The sequence below is a fragment of the Botryllus schlosseri genome, chromosome 16 (genome assembly GCF_051294905.1).
Source record: "Botryllus schlosseri isolate E-star chromosome 16, Bs_hap1, whole genome shotgun sequence".
Lineage (NCBI taxonomy): Eukaryota > Metazoa > Chordata > Ascidiacea > Stolidobranchia > Styelidae > Botryllus > Botryllus schlosseri.
The window spans coordinates 20,134,671-20,148,999 of record NC_137251.1 but is presented as its reverse complement, the minus strand read 5'-3'; the positions used below and the strand labels follow the sequence as shown (position 1 = coordinate 20,148,999).

Sequence of the window (14,329 nt, the reverse complement as noted above, 5' to 3'; positions counted from 1 at the left end):
AAGAAAAAAGGTCAACTTTTCGGCTAGACCTCGAAATTACACTTTTCCAGCTAAATTTTGATGAGTTGACTAAGAAAAAAGGTGATTTCTCCGACTTTATTCCAAAAGGACCGTAACAGCACTTCGTCAGCCCCCCTCCAATACGTTGGTCTTGACCCCCCCCTCCATAGGGCGATAAATCAAACTTCTGACCCCCCTCCGATACGTTGGTCTTGACCCCCCTCCATAGGGCGATAAAGCAAACTTCTGCACCCCTCAGACCCAACTCCCCCGATACCTCTTTACCGCTACTTCTCAGCGCAATTTGTTGGACTCTTTAGCTAGTCGGCTTAAATCGCGCGAAGCGCGAAAAAAATTTTTCATTCATGATTAAATCGGTCAATATGATCGGGAATTGCATATATATTGCTGTCAATTTTTTATCCTATCTCTGCTCATGTATTCAGATTTACCGGTAAAGTTGAGCGAGGTTTCTTGGAAAATGTAGGGCCCGTAAATAATAATTGAACATATTCGGGCGGACCCGTGCGTATAATGACTTCGTTACGTAATGACATTTCGTGGCCTGTCTGCTATGTCAAAAGATATTCAAATCGCCCATACGTACTAAACTAAAAGACGCATACGATTTCAAATTGGTATTTCTGCACCGGCAATTAATTTTTCTCTGCGAGATGGCATTTTTCTGTAGGGTCCTGATTGAAAGGACAGGAACACTATATGACGCCAGCCATTTAGGCGCCTATTGACAATTAAATATATAAATATATATGTATATCGTATAGGGGAGATGTGGTACCGATGGATCACTGGGACGGAAAATACTTCGAAAATTCTCTATGATAATTCCATGATTACACTCCGTGAACTTGTCTACAATTGCATGCTGGCAAAATCTTTCCTTGCACACAAAAAAATTGGTCGTGCGCGAGCTATGGGGTCTCTCACTGATGTTTTTTTGTTTTGGGGGGTGTAAACTAAATTTAGATCGACATATACATTTTTCTTTGTAACCTTCAACACGAACAAATCAGCAATCATTTTTATTGTGAAGTGTAGCGCTTGTATCAGGCTATATAATGGCACCTATTATTTTTTCAGTACTTTGCTTGAGTAGAATTTTTTTCGATTTATGTTTAAAATTCGTAGGGTCGGGACCGATGATATAATAGCCAAATCAAGTTAAATAATCAAGCATACTAATCATGAAACAAATGAAACATGCCTACGTACAGAAAATATTTATGTAATAATTGCATATGATGTTTTATCGCTATAACGAGGTATTTGGAAGTCACACTGTCGATTTTCGGGCATTATGTATGTACCCTCAAATTTATAAGTCCGAGCCTAAATCGAAACGTGATTTTATGACAACATTTGAGTTAATATATATTCTATTTTTCGACGGTTGCGATCAAACATTCTTCTTTGGCTTGCTGTAGCTTAGATTATAATACTGAGCAAGAAAAGTTGTCACATCTGAGGTTTTTAGGGTATATGTGTCATAGGTACCCGGGTTGTGTGCCATTGGACCCACCGGGTGGGGACCGATGACACGTTCGAGCAACAAATTTTGAAATCCATAAATATTTTTTGAAAAGACGGATATTCATGTATGTGTGCGCGATAGGTAGAGCTTGTATCAAAGTGCTGAGCCAGCAAGATATCTGTTGTTTTCGGCTGAACATTTTGGGGCCAGCGATCATTTTCCAATTTTTGATCCATCGGTACCACATCTCCCCTATATATCGAAGTCGGTCAGCATGAAGGCAGTCCTTTTCCGCCAAGGTTTTCTCGTTCTGGCACACTTCTCGGAGTCGCATGTTCCATGGCCTGAAACTTCATATGTCTTGGTGCGTCATGGTGTGATAATGGCTGACGCCGAGATGCCCATTTCTATAACTCATGCATATTATTTCTTGGAGGAAGGGTATCCAATAAGCAAGAAATATGTGATCACGAAATGGCGCGCTGCGCGAAAGTTTTTTGAAAAAGTTGCCTAAATTTCTAAAATAATACTCTATAATAAATGTTAATTCACGAAAAAATTGTGGGCCCCCTTCGAACTCGGGCCCCCCTCCCAATTGAGGGTTTGGGTGTGGCAGTTACGGTAATGGACGCCAATATAGCCATTTCAACGCGCCATGGCTCCCATCACCCCTCCGTCCGTTTTCGCCCCCCTATCGCCCCCTTGGCTATTTTCGCCCCCCTGGACCGACAAATCGCCCACTGGTGGGCGATATCGCCCACGTTGGGAACCACTGCTCTAACTGATGACATTTAAATCTCGATCTCCCGGGATAAGAAATCGCGCGAAGCGCGAAAATAAATTCAAGTTGAATAAGTATCCTCCAAAAAACGACCAACGAAATAATCTTGGGCCCCTTCGAGCTCCCCCAATTGGGGATCTGGGTGCGGCAGTTACGGCCCTGGTAGATCCTAAGCTAAAACTTCTAAGTATATTATTTTCGTCCGCTGCTCCATTCCCGTCGCGAAACACAATGATCAGATCTCCGCACTGTGTGATTGGGACTTCAGTGATACTATTGTGGGGAATACTATATTCATTCTGGGCCAGCATCGAACAATTCATTGGTGAATGGGGTACTACAGAGAAATGGAGAAAGATTTTTCAATATGCATGATCTACTTTGCGTGTCTTGTACCAAAACAACTGAAGTTGCGATGTCAGAATATTCAATCCAATGATACAATCAATTCCTGTGACTCTTTCAGTAAGTACAGGGATTTCCAGGCCGGACATTTTAAACCGACTTCAAAGATTAATGCGCTCCGATAAATCCTCGATCCATTAGGATTCGTTGTTGCGGTGGTGCAGTATACCTCCGCCAGAAGTTGCTAATAATTTGCAATTATGGCTATGTTTAGATTGCAATAATACGGCCTGCCTAAGTACAGTAAATCAGTACATCAATTGCACCTCATTGCGAGTTCATTGCATACCCCTTTCAACGGAATACGACATGACACTGCCGGAATACTTGGTTACTTCAGCATTATCTTCCAGTTTTTATACACTTGAAATTATTTTAGTTGCTGTTAGCCGTAGGTTGTCATAGCCAGTAGAAAAAGCCACCGTTTCTTCCTAACGTTTTCGATTTGTACATGCTGACTTTATACGTGCCACTACGTCTAATCAAAGTCGGGTGAAAAGCTTTTTGTAGCCTACGTATAATTAGATAATACGAATATATTTTTAGCGAATAACATAAGAAATATAACTAAAGTTACCTTAAATCTGAAATTTTCCAAATGGCTCCGTGGCCCACCTCAAAATGCTCTGTGGCCCACCAGTGGGCCATGGCCCACCCTTTGAGAACCCCTGCACTATACGGTCGTAAACCAAACTTGACGCTGATTGGTCGAGAGACGATGGCCATAGAAACGGCGTAACAGCGCAGGACGCTGCATTTACCTAAGCCTTAGTCGTGGCGAGATAGCGCAGTGGTATAATCCGCGGCTGCAACACCGATGGGTGCGGGTTAGAGTCCGACCGAGGTCGACTTCCGAATTCCGATACCTAAGTGTTGGAGGTTTACCTAGGCTCCTCCTCGCCACATCATCCGCGTCAGCGGTGTCTTACAAAAGCCTAGAGGTGGGCCGTGCTATAAGTCGGCAGTTACGGAAAATAAAAAGAATATCGGCCTGGTGTAAATGACCATAGTAGTCGACAAACACCATGAATACCACAAACCAACCAACCAACCTAAGCCTTAGTTGGCACTACGATTTATTCCTATAGCCGTGTAGACTGTATAAGAACGACAAGATTACAGTTATATGTTTATTTCTTCATCAATAATAGAATTAGGAAAGGAAATGAAATATTTGGTAACACCTATCAAAATACAATGCCGAAATACTGATGTGTTTATAAATGCAGTGCCACCAATGGCAATGAACTCGGAAGAACAGATCTTTCCATTCATTTCCTTCCAACGCAAAGGACAGGAAGGCTTGAGAATGCAGAGTAAGAAGACATGACTTCAAGCCTACTTCCACAATTTTCATTTGCTCCTACCACTCTTGCAACGAAGACTTTGCTGTTAGTGCATTAGGTACACCAATACAGTTTAGAAAATCACGTCTAAAAGATAGGAGCAATTCCCAGTCACAATCTACGTGGTAAAGTAGAAGATACGCGCCTTGCAAAAAGGCGGACCCTGAAGTCCATGCCGTGCTGTCTTCCTCCAATGTTGTGGATTATACCTATTCAGGAACTAGTTATGTTGAAGATATAGATATGTTAGTCCAGTTTCGTTCCGAATAATAAATTGAATTTTATGGCAATAAAGAATAGAGAAATGCGAGTTCGAAATATGACTTGAGTATAGTTCGCTGAGCATCACATCCAGATAAAATTCCTGGAGTTTTGGAATGTTTTGTTTTCAGTCAGGGTGTCTTGATACTTTTGCGAATCCGCATATCATTTGTAGTCCAAACAACAAAGTGTGCCCACTGCCCAGTCACTATTAGCGGCATACATTTGGGGCTGAATTATGACTGGGAATCGCAACTCTCAGATTTTCTAAACTGTATTGGTGTATCTAATTCACTAACAGCAAAGTCTTCGTTGCAAGAGTGGTAGGAGCAAATGAAAATTGTGGAAGTAGGCTTGAAGTCATGCCTTCTTACTCTGCATTCCCAAGCCTTTCTGTCCTTTGCGTTGGAAGGAAATGAATGGAAAGATCTGTTCTTCCCGAGTTCATTGCCATTGGTGGCACTGCATTTATAAACACAGCAGTATTTCGGCATTATCTTTTGATAGGTGTTACTAAATATTTCATTTCCTTTCCTAATTCTATTATTGATGAAGAAATAAACATATAACTGTAATCTTGTCGTTTTATACAGTCTACACGGCTATAGGAATACATCGTAGTGCCAACTAAGGCTTAGGTAAATGCAGCATCCTCCGTTGTTGCGCCGTTTCTATGGCCATTGTCTCTCGACCAATCAGCGTCAAATTTGGTTTACGACCGTATAGATAACTAACCTACGGATAGATACGCAACACCCGTCGTCACGCTTGCTTGCCCGGAGGGAATGACTGCTCAGCAATCTGAACGCAGCATAATTGCTAATCCCATAGCTGATGACCTGAGCGCTCAAATTGACTAAAGTTGATCTTATTTGAAAGCTACTGTCACTCTGATTTCGAGAATATACATTAAAATCTGATCAAGGCAGCGGAACCCACTCAAAATTCACTTCGAAGTCTGAAAATCTGCATTGTTGTAAACAATTGCAACCATGCAAGGCCCATTGTTATGGTCATTGTGCTGCGTCTCAACCATCGTTAGCAACAATGCCGATTTTCAGACTTTGAAGGCTATTTCGAGCTGGTTCCATTCCCTTAATGAACTTTTAATGTATATTTTCAGAATCAACGCGACAGTAGCTTTCAAATAAGATCAACTCTATTTAATTTGAGCGCTCAGGTCGTCAGCTATGGGATTAGCACTTATGCTGCGTTCAGATTGCTGAGCACTAATTTTCTCCAGGCAAGAGAGCGTGACGATGGCTGTTGCGTATCTATCCGTAGGTTAGTGATCTATATATTCACGTTTCTCGCGCGCACTTGCTCCTGAGCTGCTCAGACGGCATGGTTGCGTCACAATACCAAGCTCCGTTACAATACAAGATTTGAGATTGATTTTTTTGGGGGGTGGGGGTGGGGGCAGGGCCACGAGCAGAATAGAATTTATATTTTCCCATACAGTACCGCGGTAGCTTTCGATTGATACCAGTTTCATCAAATCGAATGCTCGGCAAGCCGGTCAAAAATTACTGTCAAAATGCATTTAGCCAAATGGAAAGTGTGACGTAGACCAATTTCACTGAGCCGTTAGATTTGCATGTGTCCACCCACACCATATAGGACACTATGGTGCAATCCTTAATTAAGATTTCAAGGCGTTCGATAAGCCCGGTAGCCCAAATTTGCCAAGAAATCAATTCATGAGGGTTGAGTACATGGTAAATGCCGATAATGCAAGTCTTCTCGCTTCTCATGAGCGAAGCATAAGCATAGGGTTACCATATTTCGGAAATGTGAAAAGAGAACACTTTTTCAAAATCTTCCGACTAACAGTTCTGGAGTAAAATCCGGAAAATGGTAAATTTTCCTTGACTTTGCGGTTGGTGGACTAAAATAATAACTCGGCTCCGGAAATTGACACTTTTCTTAAATTCTCCGCTATGGTTGACTAAAAAAAGGTCAACTTTCCAGCTCGAATCCCGAAATACAGTTTTTCTTTCACATTATCCGTTGTTTGACTGAAACAAAGGTCGCCTGAGCGTTATTTCAGTGCTGATTTACTGTCAGTGGGCGTCCTCCGAGGTCAGTTTCAAAAAGTCAAAAAAATAGGACAAATCCTCTTGAAAGAGGACTGATGGTAACCCTACGTCAGCTCTCTATCTCACGCTGCGCACATACATATATAATAACATGCAATCACTAAAATTTGACGTTTAAGCAAGTAGTGGGGAATTTCGGTAGACTGGGGCCGCGGGCCACATTATCATGTAAGACGGGAAACTGTTCGCGTGCCGGATAAAATCCCGTCGCGGGCCGTATGTTGCCCGCCCCTGAATTAGGGAGACAATTTCTGAATATAAATTGAATATTGACGGTCGCCAAGGTATCCTAATCTAATCAAGTATCGACGGCCGCAAAATTTTCTTTCCACTGCCAAAGATTGGCCACCTCTGAACTAAAGAATCGATATTGGGGTTAGCTAGACACGGTAGTACTCGCTGGAAAACTATCTCCTCGTTAAGCTTGGTCTTTTGGGGAGCTCGAAGACGATTTCCAAGCGTCTCGGTCTTGGCGGAAATGGGCCATTGCACGTCAAGGCAATATGCCCGTTCATGTGACCAAATTCTTCCTCCACGGAAGATATTACCATAGCCGTATCAGCTAGTGAGGAAAGATGATATTGGGAACAGGAGAATAGCTTAATTTGAACAACAACAATAATATGCATAAACTTAAATTGATTTCTGCAATTCAAAGTGCTTTACTAAGCGATTTTCCGACATTCCAAATTAGGTCGCGGGCCACAAAATATGACCTCGCGGGCCGCATGAGGCCGCGAACTGCATGTTGGTGACCCCTCTACTAGACTATATGGTCGATTCAAGACTCACGAGTATGTTTTGTGTTCATTATTGCTTGGCCTTGTGTCTTGTGGAGACGAAAACACTAATATCGCTGGTCTGTACTAAGATGGATTTGGATATCCATCTGTGCAATACTTGTTAAATAGTGCTTGTCTCAGTACAGTGTGCATTGCCCCCGCAGCATCATGCTAAAACCAGACTAGCTCACTCTTGCACAGGGTTGTAACCAAGTCATAAGTAGGGCAAGTTTTTGCTACTTTTGCAACTTTTCTTTACAGCTTGCGAAAGCTTCCTAGATACTTAGCATATATGTATTATGATGTTTTAAGCTGTTTGGGGGGATTTTATAGTGCAACTTGTTGCAACTTTTCTCTATTTTTCATGCCAATTCTTACTGCAACTTCTATCAAATATTGCGTCAAAATGTAAAGAAGTGATTTAAAAACGTGCTATAAGCTATTTCTAGAATGGTTCTATTCTCATTGATTTGCTTAACAAAGTGCTATATGATTAGTTAGCTGCATCTCACTGTTATCTATGACACATGTGTATGCAAGCAAGAAGTTGAACTACCCCTGCAAAGCACGACCGTGCTAGAACAATATGTAGATAGATCGCTTTATTAACTTCGTCGTTTAAATTTGAAATAGTTTCCCATTTCACAAACGCCCAGTCGAGACCGCCGAAAATTATATTTTCACTCTATCACCTTTCTTCAGGCTATTGATTTTGCTAAAGTCGTCAAGAGTGAGTTTTTTCTGTAATGCCTTGGGTCAAGTTTGCAGACCAAGGGGGTTTGGGGTGTGTTATTCGACTTGTGTTAGGGTAGGGCGTTATCGCTATGCTGTTTGTCTTTTTTTGGTAAAATTATTCTCACATGGCGTAATTACCTTGCTGTGTGCTGGGAAAAATGTAATTTTTAGCGGTTTCGTCAGACCGTTAAATGACGAAGTCACAAATTTGACAGATCTGCAGGAACTAGGTTATACAACGGACCTTTTCGAGTATCACATGCCCTGATAATTCAACAAAAATTATAAATGCAACTTTTTACTGCAACTTTTGTTAAAATTAAATGCAACTTTACCGCAATTTTAAGGCAGCAAAAACTTGCCCTAGTCATAAGGTTGCGATTCACAAGTTAATCCGCTGAGCGGAGTCCGAGTCATAGTGTCGAGGCTGGAGTTCCTGTCCATGTTATTACGTACCATGTTTTTTATCGAGTTTAAGTCAGGTGTACCTCACTTCTGTGGAACCATTGGGCGATATCGAAGCCCTCGCGTTCGCAATGCAATCATTTTTATCGATACTAATATGTTCATTAAAACAGAGAAAAGTCAGTTTCTGCGCGTATTTTTCAAGTATCGGTCCTGATACACACGACGGTAATCAAGTGATATAAAATGTATTGAGTCACAAGACTTGGTCAAGTCATGCACAACTCTCTAGTACAAGTCCAGGCCAAAATAAAAATTGACTAAATAATTTAAAAAGGTGTGTTGAGTAAGCGATAATTTGCGACTCGAGTCTGACTCCTGCCGGACACTTCAAGCACAATCTACATACTACGATAAAATTATATTTAGTCCGTTTGCTACCATTTATTCAACATACAAGGCATTCTATACTACGCAACTACAACAATTACACACATGAATATGCTACGCTAAATTAGTGACTACAAGCTCCATCAATAGCATTGAAAAGATTCGCGGTGACATCAGATACCAGAGGTTGCTGAATGGGGAATTAATATCATTTCGCTCTGCGGCTGATCACAGTCACGTCGCTCAGAGCATCTTCTGTCAGTTCGGAAAGGTAGGATATCGGCGTTTCCCTCATTGAGTGACTCCAGTAAGATTGTCTGCTGTGAACTGTTGAGAAGTGAAAAGAAATTAACCCGACCACGCCCAAATACTAATGTGTCGACGTTCGCATTAATGTGTATGTAATGTACCACGTTCGGTATTGAAAATGTAGATGAAATGTAGTCTGTTGTCAGATTGAGATTCGTTGCTAACTAAAGGTGGCGAGCTTCAGAGTATTATCCAGAGTTGGTCAGTAACGAAGCACTTCTAGTTTTCGAAGTACCACAAGTAGATTTTGCTTCGTACTACTTCCTCAAGTCGTCAGGATTTTACACTATTTCAACTCCTATGTCAGTTTTCAAGGCAAAACTAGGGTCAGAATATCGACTTTACTTAGCTGTGAATCACTACTTCTACTTGTTCTTGAGTAGTAATTTTGTGGCGCCACTTCAACTACGACTTGACTACACTTTGACTACATCTGCTATTATCATACTATCAAGAACATAACAAGGAACACGGAACTAAAATTGATCATTTAATCGAAATCCTGTTAACATATAGGTTTTTCGATGGTGTATTCTATAATCGAAACCTAACAACGCACACCAACCTGATTCAGGTTCGTGTGAGGTGGTCGAGTAATACGAGACGTCACTCCTGAAGCTGCTCTGAAAATCTCGACTGAGCGTGGATCCGGTGTAGCTCGACATGGGAGACGGTGACAGCTCGTACGGCGTCCTGGGATGAATAGTCGAGACGGAATCGTCGCTTTCGCTCAGAAACGATAACGTGCCGCTGGCCAATGAAGAGTGAGAAAACGTAGAAGCCGAAGAGATAACGCTTCCCATTCTGAATACAACAGGAGTTGCTAAATTTCAATCTGATGCGGTCAATGGTGTACAGCTGTAAACTTTGTTATGTAACACTGGTCAACAAAATGAAAAAAAAAATTTGAGGCAGAACATCTGAGTGAGAGCCGTTTCTGGGGTTTTTGAGGTTGCTGATTACGAATATCACATTAATTTTGTCAGATTAGCTCTCTATCAGATGATATTTATACCCCTAAAAAAGCCCCAAAATTACTGTATTTACCCTCAAATATTTCACTTGGTAGGAAGAAAATCGTAGTTTTTTGTAATTTTATACTGCGCATAAATGGCTAATTGACTATGAAGAACCCTCATGTCATTCTCAGTCACTCAATCAATATTAACATGACATGATGCGGAAGATTTGTTTGTCAAAAAAGCAGTTTGCCAAGTCTAAAAATTGCACTTCTGCACAACGGAAATTCATATTCTTCTGTATCAATTGGTCATTCTACCAAGATTAAAGAGGAGTATAAAACTATAAAATTTGTCCTTGAAAGGCTTAACTACAATACTCATATGTGTCTCATTTCTTTTGACTGGTAAATAAATAATTTTCCACTGATTTAACAAAGTGGGTATACCTAGTAAGCCTATCAAAGCTTAAATTTGGTATCTGGTATATTCGAATACCGATGAAAGATTCCAATTTCACATTAGGAAGGAGTTTACTGCATGTAATTTCTCCTAAGATGTAGTAAATAAAACTTTTTAGATGATCACAAAGCACCCAACTACAAACAGTTGGTATCTGCATATCGAAAATTGGAACAAACATGACCATAAAAGTTCACTTCCTGTTCAGTGATCTTGGTATATTCCCGATCATCTTGTTGATTAGCAAGGGGAGAGGTTCTACAAAGACATCAGAACAACGAAAGAAAGATACCAGGGCAGATAAGATGAACCATTGAACATATCATGTCAGACCATTGCCGGAACCTTTCGAGAAACTGCACTAAATAGCTTACAGGCAAAAATCGTACAAAAACAATTTCGATTTAAAATATATCAATAATATTGTATTCCAACTGATTAATTCAAATTTACAATACGTGGTTGACGTAAAACTGATTGAATTAATGCAACGTTATTTGAGTATCTAGGTAAATCATTATATACATGACTGGAGTTTATTTATGTACATGATATCCGTGAAAGTCTGTAACTTTGATAAATCTATTACCCCTAAATATAGTGCTGCTGCTGTATTTTGATTTAAAATAGTCTTCTGTGTGTAGAAATAACAAGTACATTGAATTTCCAATCTTTGTAGTACGACTAAGCCGATTTTTTATCTAGTCATTACCGCGAAAATGGGAGATTTTGGTCAAAATAGCCCCATGGGATATCTCCACAACCAGTGCCAATTTGAAAAAACTAAGGCCATATTCGAAATCAGTGCCCTTCAGAACCCCCAAAACCACTCTTACTTTGTCTGCCTAAAAATATGTTTTGACCAGTGTATAATCAACCGTAGAAGTAACGCCATAATTTTCTTCTCAATACAAGATTTTGAAGAGACCCTTGGATGTATAGAACCTCAATATACAATTGAATAATTGTATAATCAATATCTTATTGCAATATTCTCGAATATTTTCTTTTAACACTCAGAGTTAATCGTCATCAACTAGGAGAGTAATTCAAAAGAACTATTCGTATCTGATTACGTACTAGTTTGACATACCAATTCATTCCGAAATCTCTACGAGTTGCTGACAAATGAGTGCACGACCGAAATAGTTTATACCTCTAACAACATATTATGTAGAATGTAGAAATTTAGAATGGATGTGGAAGCACAATTTGGCACCTGAAACTGGGATGTGCCTAATGTACAGCGGACGATATTTTGGAAATCTGACAAACACACCTATTTTCACTTCACGGATTTATAGTGTAAGCCAGGGTTAAGTACGGCGAGATACACGATTTTCGGTCACAGCGTGTATGTCGTTTACAACGGTGCTGACCGACTTATTTCCGTTCGCGACCAAATTTTAATTTAAGTTTTATTGTGCGACTGATAATCAGATATGACCAAACGAATGACAATCATGTATCGAGAAAACAAATCATGTACACACGTGCGATGTACCGGTAATACGTACGTTGAACTTCCATTTTAGATACTATCATAGAATGTCTAGTCTTGATAGGCTTGTTTTTCCTACTTGGAAAATCTCCAGAAATGCCCAATATTATAGTAGGCCTACTCCAATTGTTTGACCAACTGTCACGCGCAAGATCGTCACCGTGCCTACAGTTTTTTTATGCCTATAAAAGCGTTATCATTTGAAATAACAGAGTGCTGACATTCCATAACAATCGAAAGCAGCCCTGTGTGACTTATTAAATAGTGAATACTAACATTTAGTAATGCTCCGCGCGGAAGCACTGGTTCATAGCAATTGGATCCTACCTGTCTTCAGTCGAATCGTACTGACTTTCCATCGGAATTGCAGGCATACGGTGAGAGAACTTCGGAGGTGCCGTGTCGAGATTTGGTTGCGACGACGCCATTTTAGTTTGACTATTAACTTTCGCCTTTGTAGGGTACTGAGAAGGAAGTATCTTTTCCTCCTTTGCTTTGACTGGTGAATCGTAAACAGCTGTCGGTAATTCAGAATTTACGGTCTCGGAATTATTGCTTGTCCGAACAATTTGATATGTTGGTTTGTATGAATTTTGTACGGCGTCGATTGCTTTTTCTGCGTTCAGTGTAGGATAGAGCTTTTGCCTTGAAAAATTATTTGTTTTCTCCGTATTTTCGAGTTCTTCGTCACGCTGCTGATTTTCGATTGGTGATTCTCTATCGCGAGCTTCTGCTGAAAAGTATGAAGGTTCCATAATTCGAAGCTAGAATGACGGGATGCGTATCATGAGAGCCGTGCTTCCCAAACTTTTTGTATGAGCGTACCATCTCGGCATCGTTACTGAACTTAGGTAGTACCTCATTATATCGACCGGAACAGAGGTTCATATAGTTCGGAAGTGCTGAAGGTCCCTTTATCAGCTTGATCACAGGTTACTAATACGGATATCAGTTTGGCACAAATGGCTTGTTGTGAAGGCAAGATTTGTTAGGACGATCTGGTATGGAATCTTTTAAAATTGTGGCAAGGCTTGATTGTATAATAAACATTTTGCTATAGTTGTTCAGAAAGGTTCATGGAGCTGTTAGAGAATAGACTTTGCGAGGTTTTGGTAGTATATATTAGGCTTACCATACGTCCTCTTTTAAGAGGATTTGTCCTCTTTTTTGACCTTTTTGAAAGTGTCCTCGGAGGACGCCATTTTGTCCTCTTTTTTGAGATTTTGTCCTCTTTTTTTGAGATTTAGAGCAGATTTAGAGCAAATTGCGAGTGATATGCCGCATATCAGCACTGAAGTGAAGCTACGACGGGTATTTCGGAGTATGTAAAACGGTGATTTTAGCTCTGGGCGAAAAGATGACCTTTTTTTTTTTTTTAGTCATCCACTAGGCAATGTGGAGTAAAAAACGTTATTTTGAGCTCTGAGCGGAAGAGTTGACCTTTTTTTTTTAGTCATCCACTAGGCAATGTGGAGTAAAAAACGTTATTTTGAGCTGTGAGCGGAAAAGATGACCTTTTTTTTTTTTTTTTTTTTTTAGTCAACCGATCACAAACTGTTAAAAATTAACCGGTTTTTGAGAATTTCACTCCGGTTTTGCAAGTTGCAAATATCTGAAAAAGTGTCCTCTTTTTTGATTTCCAAAATATGGTAAGCCTAGTATATATGGATCTCTCCTGACTTGCCCTGGAGTTGCACAATGATGGCCATCGCTGCGTCAGACTGTTTTCAACCACGAGCCGCGAGTAATCGAACATATATCATCGCTTGTGCCATTAGGTCATTATCGCATTCGAGATTCTCAGTAATTGAGCACATATGCAGCTTCCTTGCCTCACTTGTACGATCTAGTTCTGGTGGGCCCAGCGTTACTTGGATATAAAACAAATTAGAAATCTATATCTACATAGTTTTTTAAATCATAAATTAATAGGTTCGCTGAATAAGTTACTGGCGTACCACTTGAGATGCACCGCGTACCACTCGTGGCACTACATTACTACATTACAGTATGCGTAGTGGAAAAGACTTTCAAGTTGAAGAAGGTGATATAAATATTCATGTAACTCAGTGGTTCTTAAATTTTTCTCCCAGCGCCCCTCTCGGAAATATTCATGGTTTGCCCCCCCCCCCCCCATATTGTAAGCACTGTGTTTTAAAGACAATGAAGTAGAGGTCCAATTCCGGTCCATATTGCAGGTTTGGACTTTACTATTGGAAATATTTCGCGCTTGAATCACGCCCGATCTTTACTCGACTATTTTACGATCTAATAATTGTATGCACTATTTTCGGGATCAAATCACGGTTCTTATAACAACTGTTTGGTACGGGCTCATATAATTACCGGGTCTGGGCCCAATGTACTCATCCCGATTATGTGAAGTTGTGTTTTGTTGCTCT

General features: G+C 40.4%; 1 protein-coding gene across 1 annotated transcript in view; it reads right to left on the bottom strand.

The window, feature by feature from the left end:
* Positions 1 to 8,708: 8,708 nt before the first annotated feature.
* LOC145458658 (uncharacterized) overlaps positions 8,709 to 14,329 on the bottom strand; it is a 52,816-nt gene continuing 47,195 nt past the window's right edge. Inside the window, exons 28-30 of the mRNA XM_080337093.1 lie at positions 12,255 to 12,660; positions 9,571 to 9,809; positions 8,709 to 9,023 (exon numbers count right to left, since the gene is read on the bottom strand). Of these exons, the coding sequence (XP_080193219.1) occupies positions 8,905 to 9,023; positions 9,571 to 9,809; positions 12,255 to 12,660 (764 nt within the window). The 3' untranslated portion in view covers positions 8,709 to 8,904. The remainder of the gene's footprint in view (positions 9,024 to 9,570; positions 9,810 to 12,254; positions 12,661 to 14,329) is intronic.